The sequence below is a fragment of the Panthera onca genome, chromosome A3 (genome assembly GCF_046562875.1).
Source record: "Panthera onca isolate mPanOnc1 chromosome A3, mPanOnc1 haplotype 2, whole genome shotgun sequence".
NCBI lineage: Eukaryota > Metazoa > Chordata > Mammalia > Carnivora > Felidae > Panthera > Panthera onca.
This window is the reverse complement of record NC_138341.1, coordinates 117,601,069-117,616,296: the sequence shown is the minus strand read 5'-3', so window position 1 is coordinate 117,616,296 and position 15,228 is coordinate 117,601,069. Positions and strand designations below refer to the sequence as shown.

General features: G+C 41.1%; 1 protein-coding gene and 1 pseudogene across 2 annotated transcripts; one reads left to right on the top strand and one right to left on the bottom strand.

Moving 5' to 3' along the window:
* The first annotated feature begins 56 nt into the window (after window positions 1-56).
* Window positions 57-14,347, top strand: DSN1 (DSN1 component of MIS12 kinetochore complex). 2 transcript variants are annotated; one of them, XM_060617258.3, is made up of 11 exons: window positions 57-352; window positions 1,742-1,790; window positions 2,015-2,341; window positions 4,378-4,451; window positions 5,578-5,650; window positions 8,012-8,099; window positions 9,753-9,812; window positions 10,209-10,283; window positions 11,443-11,590; window positions 12,694-12,781; window positions 13,358-14,346. In XM_060617258.3, exons 2-11 carry the CDS (start codon window positions 1,757-1,759, stop codon window positions 13,438-13,440), a joined length of 1,050 nt encoding a protein of 349 aa, XP_060473241.1. In that variant the 5' UTR covers window positions 57-352; window positions 1,742-1,756; the 3' UTR covers window positions 13,441-14,346. The 2 variants fall into 2 exon arrangements, with proteins under 2 accessions (XP_060473241.1, XP_060473242.1); XM_060617259.3 differs by lacking the exon at window positions 2,015-2,341 and having other exon boundaries at window positions 58-352; window positions 13,358-14,347.
* LOC132668100 (small ribosomal subunit protein eS27-like pseudogene) lies at window positions 6,816-7,219 on the bottom strand (annotated as a pseudogene).
* Window positions 14,348-15,228: the final 881 nt, after the last annotated feature.

Below are 15,228 nucleotides of genomic sequence, written 5' to 3'. Positions count from 1 at the left end.
CACGGACGCGAGAGGCTGCCAACTACGCATGCGCCCTTGATTGGCGGGACTTTTCGGAAACGGAGGCGCGGGTGGTGGCGCGGCTCGCGGACTGCTCCGTAGACGGCCGCAGTGGCGCAGAGGCTCGAAGGGTGACCTGTGGCGGCGGAGAGTGATTTGCGGGCTTGTATCTCAGGGGCGGAGGCTGCGGGCTAGACTGGCGTCTTCCCGAGGTCAGGAAGTCGCAGACCTTTCCACCGGACCGGCCGGCTCACACCCTCACCAGCTTCCTTGGCGTCGGACGTCTCCGCCCAGCCCAGACCGGTCGCCGCCCCCAGACTTTGGGGACCTGGGGCACTGCGGCCTCCTCCTGGTAAGAAGATTCCGAAGGGTCGGCCGCGCCTCTCGCTCGGGGCCTATTTTCAGAGCCGGGGGTCTAGACTGCAGAAAGGTGTTTGAGGGCTCAGGGTGGGTCACAGGCCTGGGTTCGAATTCCACCCCTGCCCATCCCCCCATGGCTGTCTCCAGTGGGCCAGGCTTTTGCCCTTCTAAACCTCACCTCCCTTATCTGCAGGGAGGAATTAATGACAGTATTTACCGAGCCGTGGAAAGAGTTAATCGGTATAATGAGCTAATGATGCAAATAAAACGCTTTTGAACATACGCAGATCGTGGCATAGAATTAGCGCTTAACAAGCAGGTTAACAAATGACATTTGTTGCTGTTATTATCCAGGCTTGAATCTGTGATACAGCCCTAACTGTGGGGATGTAGATCCTTGACCTACTCACACGTTCTGTTACCTTTCCCAGCTGTTCCTCTCTCTATATATCTCTTTACTTAGAGTCTCCCCCTCCCCCCATACAGATTTCTGCTGGAAGGGAGGGGTAATCGCGGAAGATGCAGAGATGCCTCAGCCATGTCCTTCCTTGCCTTCCAGTTAGTTGTCTGTGACAGCCGCTGGGAATACAGATATATCCTGGCTGGGGAGGAAAACTAGGGGGTGGAGCAACCAACTTTGCCAAAGAGAAGTGGTTGGAAAGTTTCACATTTGAGCTACATTAGAAAGGTTGAATAAGTTTTACAGGCAATGTGTGTAAAGATTCAAAAGTGGTGCAGGGGCTGGGAGTGGCAGGAGGGAGCAGGATGGGTAAGTTAGGGCTAGTTTATGAAAGGTATTGAAGATGCTGGAAGACTCTGCTGCTGTCCGAAGAATGGATTGGAGAGGAGCAGTGCTAGATGTTTGAGGACTAGTGGAGAGGCTGTAAGATTATTCTGGGGAGGGAAAGGGAGATGGTGGAAGTTCTGAGAGTGGAACTGGCAGTGGAGAAAAGCTTTCCAGAGACTGTTGGAGGTAGGACGGACAGGACTTTGCATCTGGAGATTAAATATAAGAAGTAAAGGGTGATGTGATTTTTCTAGTTTGGAACACCATGCAGATCATAATGCCATCTAGAATATTAGGGACTATTTAAAAAATAATTGGTAATAAAGGAGGGTATGTGTTAAGGGAGACATAAGTATTTTTAACGATGAATTCTGTAGAAAGTCAGTATAGGAGGTGACGAACCCACTGGTAGTCTCTGGAGGAGGTGAGGGAGGTGAAACTGGGCCTTGTCATATAGGTAGAATTTCATGGGGCAGAGATGAGCAAGCAGTTCAGAAAGGCTGAACAATACAAGGTCTCTTCTGGGGTACTAAAGCCTCATTGAGACTCGGGCTGAAATGTGGAGAACAGATCGCTTTGTTTTCCTATTTTCAGGGTGCTTCATCCAGAATGACCTCAGTATTTAGATCAGAGACCATGGAAGGTGAGTATTGTAGTAAAATTGCTCTTGCTTTGGGTTCCGGTTTCTAAGCTGTAGATAAACATTTCCCTGGCTCCCTGGTGCATCTAGAATCGTATTTACATGTTTGCAGAGATGTTTCCTCACTGTTTCTATGATCTGGGGCATACATTTTCTTTGTCCACCTTTTTGCTCAGATGCATAGTTGTGGTGGGTTTGATTTTGTATTTTGACTTTTTCATAACAAGTGCTAGAAGAAGAACCGGTGACATCTAAGACTCATGATCATCAACTGGAATCGGATACCATCCCTGTGGAAGTGTGTAATAAATCACCTGCCTCCCTGGAGATAACTCAAGGCGTTTCAAAGGAAAGAATTTACCTTGGCTCTAGCCCTAAAGTGGGAGGAAGTTGTGATCTCAGCCACCAGGAAGGACTTCAGTCCAGGTCCCTTCATTTGTCCCCTCAAGAACAATCTCCCGATCATCAAGATAAGAGTCAATCTTGGAGGCGAGCAAGTATGAAGGAAATGAACCGGCGGAAGTCACTGCCTCCCTTTCATCAGGGCATCACAGGTGGGATGCTATGTACCTAAGGCAATGGAGTTCCAGCTCAGATAAGAGGTAGTGAGTTATGGCAGAAAGAAAGTAGTGGGATTACCTGACTTTGCTACTTACTAGTTATGTGACTGAGCAAATCATGTCACCTCTCTCAACCTGTTTCCTCTTCTATATGGGGGATATTCTAAGATCATAAGCACTAATGTCAAACACCCAGTAAGTGTTCAGTATGACTGCTATTTATATTAGTAGCTGTCCATTGTAATCTCTACCATGAACAGAAATTCTAATTTACAGTTGTTCAACACTCACCTCTGCTAGGAGGAGAGGCATTAAAGATTTCTTTGTATGGCTTTCTGTCTCATTTCCTAAAGTGAAACAGAAGGTGAGTGGGTTGCTACCAGATTTTAAGCTTTATAACTGAAAATCTTTCAGAGGGAAGATGCATGTAAAATATCTCGGTGAAAACTAAGTTTTTAGATATGCCATATTTAAATGTGATTTGTGTGAGTTTACAACAATAATTGTATCTCAGTAAGCATTGAAATACAATATTTAATGTGGAAAGTCCAGCACATTTCGAAGAACTTACTAGTTGTGTAACCTTGAGTAGATTACTTAATCTCCTTTGCCTTATGGTCCCAATCAGTAAATGGGATGAAATAATATCTATTTCACACGGTTGTGTGAGAATTAAATGAATTGATACATATGACACAGTACTTGGCCATATAGTAAGTAAATAGCTCAAATGTTAAGCTATTGTGATTATTTTAAAGATATTAGCTCACTTCCAGATGACCTGATGTCTAGAAGGAAATCTGGGTAAAAATAGCCATTTAGCTTATCAGAAAATTGCCGCCACACTTGTATTCATGCACTTGACCCCACAGGTGTGCCAAGACAACAGCAGCAGTTCCTTAACTAAGGTCACCCCTACCTCCGTCTCTGTTCCAGAGCATGTGGACCTAAAATTCTGTATAACGGAAAATCCACGATGTAAAAGATTGGTTATTCCTGCCCACTTGCCAGGTTTCTCTGGTTATAGGCAGAAGGTATCCTGTTTTTTCCACTTACAGCAATGAGAAATAATCAGGAGACAAGAAATAAAAACACTTGAAGCCACCTGTAGCTGGAGGACAAAAGTACACGTATCTCAAATACTCAGAGCACACTTCCTTTGCTGTATAATAATTGATGTTTTTGGACATAATTTAAAAAAAAAGTGTCTATATCTTGTAGTTGTTTGAGGATTTAGTGGCGTAATTAATGTAAAATGCCGATCTAATTCAGGCTGACTCACCATCTGACCTTGGGCAAGTTACCCATCACCTGGCCTTTGTGCCTCAGTGTCTTTTATAAAATGGAATTAATAAGATACTTGCCTTCAGTTTTAATGAAGTATGCATAGCATTTAATGAAGTGCCTTTTATATAATAAGTGTTCAACAAATTATTGATGTTATTATTAGGTAAATATAGAGAGGCAGCATGGCTATTAGTGGGAAACTACACTTTTTTGGTGACAGACTTGGGATTGAATTCTGGCTTCACCAATCTCTGGTCTCAAACAAGTAATCTGCCCTCTGAGCTTCAGTGTTCCCTTCTGTAAAATGGAGCTCATAATTTACAAGACCGTATTTAAAGCACATTGCAGGGGTGCCTGGCTGGCTCAGTTGTAGAGGATGCGACTCTTGATCTCAGGATCTCCACGTCCTGAACTCAGGCCCCACATTAGGCATGGGGCCTACTTTAAAAAAAAAGGCACACTGTATCTGTCATAAAAATGCTCAGATGTTCTCATTTACTTTCTTTAAGTGATGACTATAAAACATCAAAAAAATTAAGTTATTTTTCATCTATGTTGTTTAACAGACAAAATTTTAATGTAATCTGTAAAAAGTTCTTAATAACTTTTTGAAGTTAAAGTTAGAATGCCTGGAGTTGAGCTGCATTCAAGAAGGAGGAAAGTGGTTTTTTTGGTTTTTTGGTTTTTTTAACTTTGCTAACTGTGTTAGTATCCAGCTCCTTAAAGTGTGATTTTTATGTTAGAGCTCAGCAGATCTATCAGTGCCAACTTAGCAGAAAGCAAACGGCTTGGCGCCCTCCTGCTTTCCAGTTTCCAGGTGAGATTCTTAGGACTGGGAAATACTTTCTTTTTTTTTTTTCAACTGTTGCTGTGATGGCCCCAAAGAGAGATCAATACTGTGTGTGTGATGCCATCAATTAAGATTAAAAGGTGTTTCGGGGCACCTGGGTGTCTCAGTTGGTTAAGTGTCAGACTTTGACTCAGGTCATGGTCTCGCAGTTCGGTTTGTGGCTTCAAGCCCCACATCGGGCTCTGTGCTGACAGCTCAGAGAGTAGAGCCTGCTTCTGATTCCGTGTCTCCCCCACTCTCTGTCCTTCCCCTTGGCTATTGTGCACACACACGCTCTTTCTCTCTCTCAAAATAAAGATTAAAAGACGTTTCTCTCGGGGCGCCTGGGTGGCGCAGTCGGTTAAGCGTCCGACTTCAGCCAGGTCACGATCTCGCGGTCCGTGAGTTCGAGCCCCGCGTCAGGCTCTGGGCTGATGGCTCGGAGCCTGGAGCCTGTTTCCGATTCTGTGTCTCCCTCTCTCTCTGCCCCTCCCCCGTTCATGCTCTGTCTCTCTCTGTCCCAAAAATAAATAAAAAACGTTGAAAAAAAAAAATTAAAAAAAAAAAAAAAAAAAAGACGTTTCTCTCTAGTTGTATTAATTTAAAAGCCAGATTTAATCAAAGCAGCAGCTGATTTCTCTCTGGACTAGGCTCTCTACCAGTCCCACTGGTGCTGCTGCTGCTAACTGAGCAGCTAACAGTCAGATTTCCTCAATCTAGTATATTTTGTCCATTGACAGCAAATGATGGGAATTTAAAGTGCGTGGAGGTCAGTATCTAAGTTAAAGCAGACATTTGAGGTCTGACTACATAGTGAGTGGGAATTATATGGCTAACTGGTAATTACATCAGTTTAGATAAGAGCATCATTTGTGTTAATTAAATGGCCATGTTTCTCTGAACCGAAAATCGTATAGTCTGAACAACAAAGAGATTTTTCCTGATCTACTTATTTGTATGAAAAATGTTAGGTATAAAAACTAAATCATGTTTACTTTCACATTGATTAAACATGAAATTACATGAACTCAGGACTGGTCTGAAAAATCTTTGTTGTTGTACTGAAAATGCTTTTTTTTTTTTTTTTTTTTTGAAAATGCTTTTCTTTATTTAGTTCTCAGTTCAGAAACTTGAACCTTTCCTAAAGGACACTGAGGGCTTCAGTCTTGAAAGTTTTAGAGCCAAAGGTAAGTTGCTAAGAATAAATGAGCAAGCTTTGGCCTTGGGCTTTACCTCCTGTTAAGGTCAGTCGAAGCCCCACTTTCAGGATCCCCATTTATAGGAGCTGCTGGGTCACAAAACCAGCCCTCCCTTTATATTTTAGAATTGTGTTTAAAAAATAAGAGTATATGCTTATGACATTCAGAAGGTATAAAAGTGAAAAATAAGCTTGCCTCCCACCTAAACCAGGCCACCTCCTCTGTACAGAGGCCACTATAACCACCAGCTTCTTATGTGTCATCGCAAAGATCTTGCTGGATTTCCAACATTTTTACATTAATATCAGGTGAATAATGCTCTCCGTACTCTTCTTTACCTTGTCTTTTTTTTTTTTTAACCTAACAGTTTGTCTTGCACATCATTCGGTATTGCACACATAGAACTATCTTGACAGTTTAGTAGCCATACAATATTTCATTTTATAAACGTACCATATATGATTTAGCCAGTTCTTTACTGATGGGCTTTTAGGGTTTCCAGTCTTTTGCTATTACAATGAATGGGTTAATGAACATCTTCTTACACAAGCCTTCGGGTACATATGCAAGTAAAAATAAGATAAATTTCTAGAATTGGAATTACATAGGTCAAATGAAATGTTAGGAATACCAGACTGCCTTCTAGAAATGTTTTACCAATTCTCCTACCAGTAATATATGCAAGTACCTATTTTTTCATACTCACAATAGTTTTGTTTGTTTGTTTTTTAATTTTTTTATGTTCATTTTTTTTTAATTTTTTTTTTTTTAACGTTTATTTATTATTTTTGAGACAGAGAGAGACAGAACATGAACGGGGGAGGGTCAGAGAGAGAGGGAGACACAGAATCTGAAACAGGCTCCAGGCTCTGAGCAGTCAGCACAGAGCCCGACGCGGGGCTCGAACTCACATACCGCGAGATCATGACCTGAGCCAAAGTTGGACGCCTAACTGACTGAGCCACCCAGGCTCCCCTTAATGTTCATTTTTGAGAGACAGAGCATGAGCAGGGGAGGGGCAGTGAGAGAGGGAGACACAGAATCTAAAGCAGGCTCCAGGCTCTGAGCACAGAGCCTGATGCGGGGCTCGAACCCACAAACTGCGAGATCATGACCTGAGCTGAAGTTGGACACTCAACCGACTGAGCCACCCAGGCGCCCCATATACTCACAATAGTTTTATTAAACAATTCAGATTTTTTACTATTTGGTAGGTGATACAAAGTATTTTCTAGTCTTAATCTGTGGTCCTTTCTCTTTCAAAGAAGATAAGCATTTTTTCATTTTTTTTAGAGCCATTTATACTTCATTTTCGGTGTATTGTTTGTATCCTTTGTTGTGTTTTTTTTTTTAATCCAAAATGTATTGATTGGGATCATTTCCCACTCATCTTGATTCAGGTTGCTTTAGTGCTGCTTCTGTGTGAAGGAGCATCCTTCTGTAAGCCTCGCTTCCTCCTGTAGGCTGGCAAAGGACTGTGGAGCACACAAAAACTCATGTTTGTGCATGGCTAAAGATGGTGGTGATTTTGTAGCATCATGGGCACTTCACATCCATGAAGTAGGAGTTGGGGTTCTGCACCAGGTGCTTCTTGTGCTTCCTCTTCTGGGAGGCCCTTCATGACAAGATGTTCTCGTGGGGAGGTCATCACTGCCAGAAAGGCTCCTTTGTTCATTTTTGAAAATTGGGATGTTGGCTTTTTTATAGTGATTTGTAGGAACTGTATACATTAAGGAAATTAGCTATTCATGTGTGATATACGTTACAAATATTCTCTCTCAGGAATCCCATTTTTTAACTTTCTAGGAAGTAGCTATTTATAGTATAACTACACAATTATCCAGGGTCAGAAAAATTCAGTGTTACCTACTTAAAAGACCTAGAAATCTATGAGCTTCCAAGGCTTCCAAAGCTAAGCAGAGACAAGTCTTTCCCTTATGCCTGTAATTCTTTATTCTCCTTTAACATTTTTCATTAAGCTCTTGCCTGTTGCCTGACTTCTGTAATATGTTCTTCTTTTCAGTGCAGGCTTTTGAAATCTTGGAAAGAATGTAATGTCAGTGCATGTATACCTTTTAAATGCTTTTTCACCAGTCAAGTATTAAAAGAAAAACTATCATACATGTCATAAAGAGGAATTGTCTTCCATTTTATCTATACTGGCCCAAAGAAAAAAGATAAAATCTTTCTGCACATTTATACTACTACTTTGAATGGGTGAGAAGGCCAGAATGTAATAGGGGATCCTAGAGCTAAGACCACCTTAAGTATGTTATGTCATTGTCAGCAGCTTGCTGTGAAAATTCATATTCTTTTTATTTTACAATATGTACTTTATTTCTCTTCTAGCATCTTCCCTTTCTGAGGAATTGAAACATTTTGCAGAGAGCCTGGAAAGTAATGGAACTTTACAGAAATGTTTTGAAGATTCAAAAGGGTGTGTGCAGTTCCCCTTCTGTCCTAAATGATAATTAAATGAAGACTTTCCATTATAATTAGTTTGTTCATTCACTCAAACATTTATCCAGCATCTTATACACACCAGGCTCTTCTAGATGCTGGAGATAAAGTGATACGTAAGTCAAGCAAGTTCTCTCTTCTTATGGATTTTAATAGAGACAATCAGATGAATACATAGAAAATAAAGATTTCAGGTAGTGATAATCTAAGAAGTCTGTAATTATGATAGTGGTTTGAGGGGGTGGGCAACTTTAGTTAGTGTTTAGAGAAGACCTGTAATGAATTGACCTTTGGACTGAGATCTATAAGACCTGGGTAGTGAGAAGGAACCAGCCATGGAATGATGAGGGGGAAAACATTGTTCAGATCTTTGCTAGCTATGCAAGTTGGTGGTAAACTATGTTCTTTAGCTGTTGGCAAGCAAGACTATCAGGAGAATTTTCAAATTCCAGCCCCAAACTGGTAGTTCTCTGTAGGGGCAAGGTCCAACTCTCTACCTCCTGCCCTGCAGCAAATCCTGTCACTTGGGCCTACATCAGAAACTTTTTAATTTTGACTTCACAAAGATCTACTTTCTCACACACAGACCCTTAGAATTAACATTACTATTCAGGAAATGAAAAATCTGTTGGCTCGGCATAGTATCTCTAAAAATGCGGTGTATTTAAGCCACTGGCTGCTGCATCCAGGCCAGAAGTGATAGAAGCTGTGTGTCACAGACTTTAGTAGAGAAACATGAAAGGTGGCACAACTAATTTGTCTTGCCAGGTAGAGTACCAAGTACATCTGGAGGATTTTGGCATTTTCAGTGCCTGCTTTACATCAGGATTAATCACCCAACTGAGCTAAGCCATTGGTATGAGTAAAATACAATCTCTGTCCACCGACAGCTTAATTTTAAGTGTGAAGACAAGAAGGTCATATACAAAAGTATTGTTGGGCCTTAAAAGATGACGTAAAAAGAATAGACTGAAAAATAATATGCAAAGGGGCACCTGGGTGGATCAGTCTGTTAAGTGTGCTACTTCGGCTCAGGTCATGACCTCACGGTTCGTGGGTTTGAGCCCTATGTCAGGCTCTGTGCTGACAGCTTGAAGCCTCAAACCTGCTTCAGATTCTGTATCTCCTTTGTCTCTCTGTCTCTCAGAAATAAACATTTAAAAAAATTTAAAAGTGATGTGAACAAAAGTTTGGAGATGGAAAACTCCAGATATTTGAGGGTGAGGCCGAGTGAGATTATATGGGCAGAATAGGTGAAAGGCAATAGTTGGAATCAAAGCTAACAAGCTAATCGGAGCCAGAACATAGCCTTAAGTGCCAGGTTAAGGAATTGTGACTTTTATTAGGAATGCAGTAGAGGGTCACAGTTTTAGACAAGGAAAAAAAAAAGGAATATTTTAGTGAAGGTTAATCTGGCTATGGGTCAATTGGAATTGATGAGAGAAACAGAAAATAAAGCGACCACTGAGGAAACTTATCTACTACAAAAGTGAGAGCCCAAGAATAAATACTTGTTGAAAGATAAATTCTGAACATCTTTTATTGCCATTAAAATTATGTAAGACATCCTATTAAAAGCAAGTGCTCTTGAAAGATTTATGTTGATCTTATAATCCTATCTGTATTCCAGAAAAGCATCAGATTTGTCTCTAGAAACATCAGTGGCTGAGATGAAGGAATACATAACAAAGTAAGTGAAAATGATCCTTTATTGGACTATCTAAATTCATCTGGGGAAAATAACTAGTTCTGGGAGAAATGAATAGTAAATACCCCATTCAGAGTGTCAATACTGGTGTGTAAACACTAGAATTTAGAAAGCTGCGTATTGGGATCTTGTGGGCTGTACTCTTGGCCAGTTTCATAGAATGGAGTCTAGGAAATAAAAGTGTTAATTTGACTTTAAGAACTCAGGTTTGATTTGATTAAATAATATCCTCTGAATCACTCAGGCTTTCTAATCCTTTAATGACCTTTTTTTTCACATTTTAGAACCAGAGCAGACACCTAATGTACTTACTGTGGCCTTGAATGATTCAGAATGTAATCAAAAATTAACTGAATGTTTTTTTTCCTGATCCTGTAGATTTTCTTTAGAACGTCAGTCTTGGGATCAGCTCTTGCAACGATACCAGAAGGAGGCTGAAGACATCATTTCCAGGTTAGATCTGTGACTGGAAATAGGAAGCCGTCTTTTTACCTTGTGGAATTTGAATTGATTTCAGTTCTGTTAGCACAGATTGAACGATGAATCCTTTCTCACAGGCCAGTCAACTCATCAAAGCTCTATAAAATGTGTTATTAGCACTCTAGGATTATAAATGGAGAATTGAGGGATGGGGAGGAAGAGTGAATATCCCTATTTTCGGTCAAAGAACAGAACTGCTTCTGTGCCCGTGGCTGCTATTACACATCCTGGGGGGAGACAGGCACATCTCTGCCTTCTACCAGGGCACCTGGGGTTGGGCCAAAAACAGGGGACTTCAGTTTGCACATGGCCTTTGAGCTGCAGGTATGGGAGAGAATGCTCTCCAGGTCCTTCATGGAGATGCAAGGACATGGAAGGGGTGATGAAAGAGGGTGTACAGAAGAGAGAGGAACTTTGTCTGGGTCTTAAAGGCATAAGAAAGTGGGAAAGTGCTAGACTTGATTTAGTTGGTCATTTAAGCCAGTGATTTTAAGCTTTTTTTTCCCAAAAGAAACTCAGCTGGACCCAAATATAAAATGTAACTGTGGAAGTGTCTTCTTAGTAGAGAGGTGCTTTGAGAAACATGGTTTGAAAAACTTCTCCAGTCTAGGCATTGATTGTTACCATTTACTTGATTCACCCCTTACATATGCTGTTTATGAAGATAGGTAATATATAAGATGGCAGTTTCAGAATAAAAACTTTTGATGTGGCCTAGCTTGTTAGTTAAGAGGAATGCTTCTGGAAGCCGACTGTCTGTGTTCAAATACTTGTTTCTTCATTCTGTGATTGTGGGCAAGCGACTTAATCTCTAAACCTGAAGTTCCTCACTTGAAAATGGGGGTGGTAGTAGTGTCTACCTCATTGGGTTATTGTAAGTGTTGAGGTGAAATGGGAGTCTAGCAGTCAGTAAATTGTGGGAGTGATCAATTTTCATGCACTCTCCATCATATTCAGTTATTGTAGATAATTGAAGTGACCCAGCATTTTTTTTGGAAAAAGATTAGAGACCTTGATTTCCAGAAAGAAATCCCCAGGTTGTCGTTTTTTCCCCAAGTCGTTTTACATTATCTTCCCCTAGAAAATGATTATAAAATTCCTTGAAAGCTCTTTTGTTCTATTTTATTTTCAGAGAATCAGTTGAAACCAAAGTTACCGAAGTTGAAGTGGAACCTGCAACATATCTTGGGTCTTCCCAGAGTGAAGTCCTTCACACAAAGCCTGACTACCAGAAGATATTGCAGAACCAGAACAAAATCTTTGATTATATGGAGTTGATGGTTAGTTGGCTCATGTTTATTTGGTTATTTGGTTTACCTATCTTGTCATCCTTGGAAATTATGAGACCTGGAGAATATGTGTAATAAGTATATTCAGCTCTACCTTGGGGAAACATGGAGAGACAATCAATCAATCAATATTTATTTATTTATCTATCTATCTATTTGTTTGTTTATTTATTTATGGTGTTAAGAGCCAATAAAGCAGAGTAGGGGAGAATATACAGGAAGGGCAGCAGGTTGCTGTATAGAGCAGTTGTTGATTATTCCCCTAAGGTACCATTTTTTTGAAAATGTCTATTTTGAGGAGAGAGAGCACGTTCACAAGTTGGGGAAGGGGCGGAGAGAGAAGACCCCAAGCAGGCTCCATGCTGTCTGTGCAGAGCCTGACACGTGGCTTGATCCTACGAACTATGAGATCATGATCTGAGCCGAAATCAAGAGCCAGACACTCAATCGACTGAGACACTTAGGTGCCCCTGGTCCTTCTAAGGTGCCATTTTAACAGAGACTTGAAAGAAAGGAGGAAGTGAGCCATGAGGACATTTGGGAGAATAGTATTGTATCACTCCCAAGTCTCAACAGGAAGCAGATGACACTTGATAAAGGGTAATTGAAAAAGTGATGTATAAAATGTGGGTATTGAGGAAACCAAAAGGGTTAGTTGAAGTAACCTGGGGCTCAGAGGCAGCTGAGCTCTTACTATCCCTAGGACTGAAGGGCGGAGGGAGGGAAAAGAGAGCCATGACCTGCAGCTAAGAGACAAAACTAACTCAAGATGACCCTTCCAGGAGCCTGGGTAAAAATATCCTGACTTCATTCGTCTCCCTCACACATGGGCTTCCTCTTGGCTAAACTGACCCAGATGTCAGAGGACATGGGATCCTGTTTGAGATTATCCACAGTAGTGGCCCCGGGGCATAGGGCAGCATGGAGAAGTGCAGAGTGTGGATCAGGAGGAGCAAACAAAATGTCTGGCAGAAACATTCCAGGTTGAAAAAGAGCAAAGGCAAAGGTCCTTAGTGGGAGCTTGCCTGGCGATTTTTGAGGAACGTCACAGAAGCCACAGACCCTTACAGCTCACATCTGTCTTTCCTGTGCAGATGGATGAACTACAGGGATCAGTGAAACAGCTGCAGGCTTTTATGGCTGAAAGTACCCAGTGTCTCCAGAAGGTGTCAGTACAGCTTGGTGAGTGTGTGTCTTGAGGGGACTAGAGATTGCACTATTTTCTGTATGATAGCCCTTCACATACAAACTGCCCTTCAAAGCATGTGGTCTCAGAGTAAGGCCTATATCAGATGATTTCTTTTTCTCCCCTCAAAATAATTATTGTGCTGTGGGTACTCAAAGTTGATGGGAAATTTCTCGATGTAAATTCCACAGGAGCACAGTAGACTGAAAATTAAGTCCCCACAAACCCTCATGTTGTTTTAGTAAATACAATGTTTTTAATATCTATTTGTCTTTTTTCCTCTTCATTCTTCCAAGAATCCACTAAATGACACTGACATTACTTCCCTGTTGCTTTTCCTGGCCTCCTCCAGCCCAAAATTGTTTGCTATATATACTTTAATTTTCTTACTGTGTTGTATTATGGTTGTAGTTGCAGCTGGCTTTCCTACCAGACTGCTCTCTCCTTGAGGACAGAGATTCTCTCGTTTGTCATTGTAATGCCCTTCAGTGTCTGGCATAGTGTCCATACACCAAGTTTTCAATAATGTTATTTGAATTCAGTTGAAATTTACTTTTGTCTTTCCTCTGCAGGGAAGAGAAGCACACAGCAGTTAGATCCGTCACCAGCTCGAAAACTGCTCAAGCTTCAACTGCGGAACCCACCCTTGCTCTAGATCTTGTCAGTGACTTCATGCAGCTTTCCTGCCATAAGGTGCTCCAGAGGAGAGAAATGGAAGAATGCCCCAGCACATGGTGATTGCATGGTGGTCTGAGCTGGTGATAGCTGCCTTGTTGCCTTTGAGGATAACTGGCTGAATGTAGAGTACTTCAGTTTTTTTCTAAATGTGACAGAACTTATGCATCTGAAAGAGTAGCATAGATACTTTTTCCAAGAATGTGCAAAATGCTTGCAACTTCTATTGTGAAATGACCTTGAGAACTAGTAGTCCATTCTTTTAAATATCCTTCATGGTCAGTAATCTTCATTTTGTGAAGGTGTTTTTTAGGTTTTGAAACAATCCAGAGTCATTCAGGACCAAATCCAGGGACACATTTTAGGGGTCAAGTTGGATTCTGGTAGGAAAGGAATGGGACTGATTTTCTGGTATGGCCCTGAAGGTGATTTCAGGTAGTGAAGTTTTGAACATTGTTTGCATCACATGGCTACGTGTATCACTTCACACGATGTCCAAATTGAAGGAAATACCACTTAGTCTCTGTCCTGTTATCTACAGTGTGCTTTAGCTTTTAATATTGAATTGATATCCTAAATCCTGGATTCATAGCACAAAGAGGCTAAGTACTATTTTTCATTGTTCTCTATTTTTAATAATTTGCATTATAAAGTTGCACATTATTAAAAGCTTTCTTTTGTCTTTGTGTATATTTTGGGTGTATAAAAACCTTTCTTAAGGGGACCCTGGGTGGCTCAGTCGGTTAAGTGTCTGACTTCAGCTCAGGTTATGATCTCGTGGTTCGTGAGTTCAGGCCTTGTGTTGGGCTCTGTGCTGACAGCTCAGAGCCTGGAGCCTGCTTTGGATTCTGTGTCTCCCTCTCTCTCTTCCCCTCCCCACTCATGCTCTCTTGCAAAAATTAATAAACATTTTTAAAAAATGGCACAAAAACAGACACTCAGAGCAATGGAACAGAATAGAGAACCCAGAAATGGTCCCAGAAACATATGGCCAACTAATCTTTGACAAAGCAGGAAAGACTACCCAATGGAATAAAGACAGTCTCTTCAGTAAATGGTACTGGGAAAACTGGACAGCGACATGCAGAAAAATGAACCTAGACCTCTTTCTTACAGCATACACAAAAGTAAAAAAATGGATGAAGGACCTAAATGTTAAGACAGAAAGCCATCGAAATCCTAGAGGAGAAAGCAGGCAAAAACCTCTTTGACGTTGGCTGCAGCAACTTCGTACTCAACACATCTCTGGAGTCAAGGGAAACCAAAGCAAAAATGAATTATTGGCACCTCATCAAAATAAAAAGCTTCTGCACTGTGAAGGGAACAATGAGCAAAACTAAAAGGCCAACTGATGGAGTGGGAGAAGATATTTGCAAATGACATATCAGATAAAGGGTTAGTATCCAAAATCTATAAAGTACGTAACAAACTCAGCACCCAAAAAACAATCCAGTGAAGAAATGGGCAAAAGACACGAATAGACACTTCTCAAGACATCCAGATGGCCAACCAACACATGAAAAAATGCTCAACATCATCATCAGGGAAACATAAGTCAAAACCACAATGAGATACCACCTCACACCTGTCAGAATGGCTAACATTAATAACTCAGGCAGCGACAGATGTTGGCGAGGATGTGGAGAAAGGATCTTTTTTGCACTGCTGGTGGGAATGCAAACTGGTGCAGCCACTCTGGAAAACAGTATGGAGATTCCTCAACAAATTAAAAATAGAACTACCCTATGACCCAGCAATTTCACTACTA

What these genes read in the sequence shown, in the direction of transcription:
- DSN1 (XM_060617258.3), top strand. Translation starts at nt 1,757, where the DNA reads ATGACCTCAGTATTTAGATCAGAGACCATGGAAG. An exon ending in TAGATCAGAGACCATGGAAG is followed by an intron (nt 1,791 to 2,014) that starts GTGAGTATTGTA and finishes TTTCATAACAAG; the next exon opens with TGCTAGAAGAAGAACCGGTG. An exon ending in TCCTGCTTTCCAGTTTCCAG is followed by an intron (nt 4,452 to 5,577) that starts GTGAGATTCTTA and finishes TTCTTTATTTAG; the next exon opens with TTCTCAGTTCAGAAACTTGA.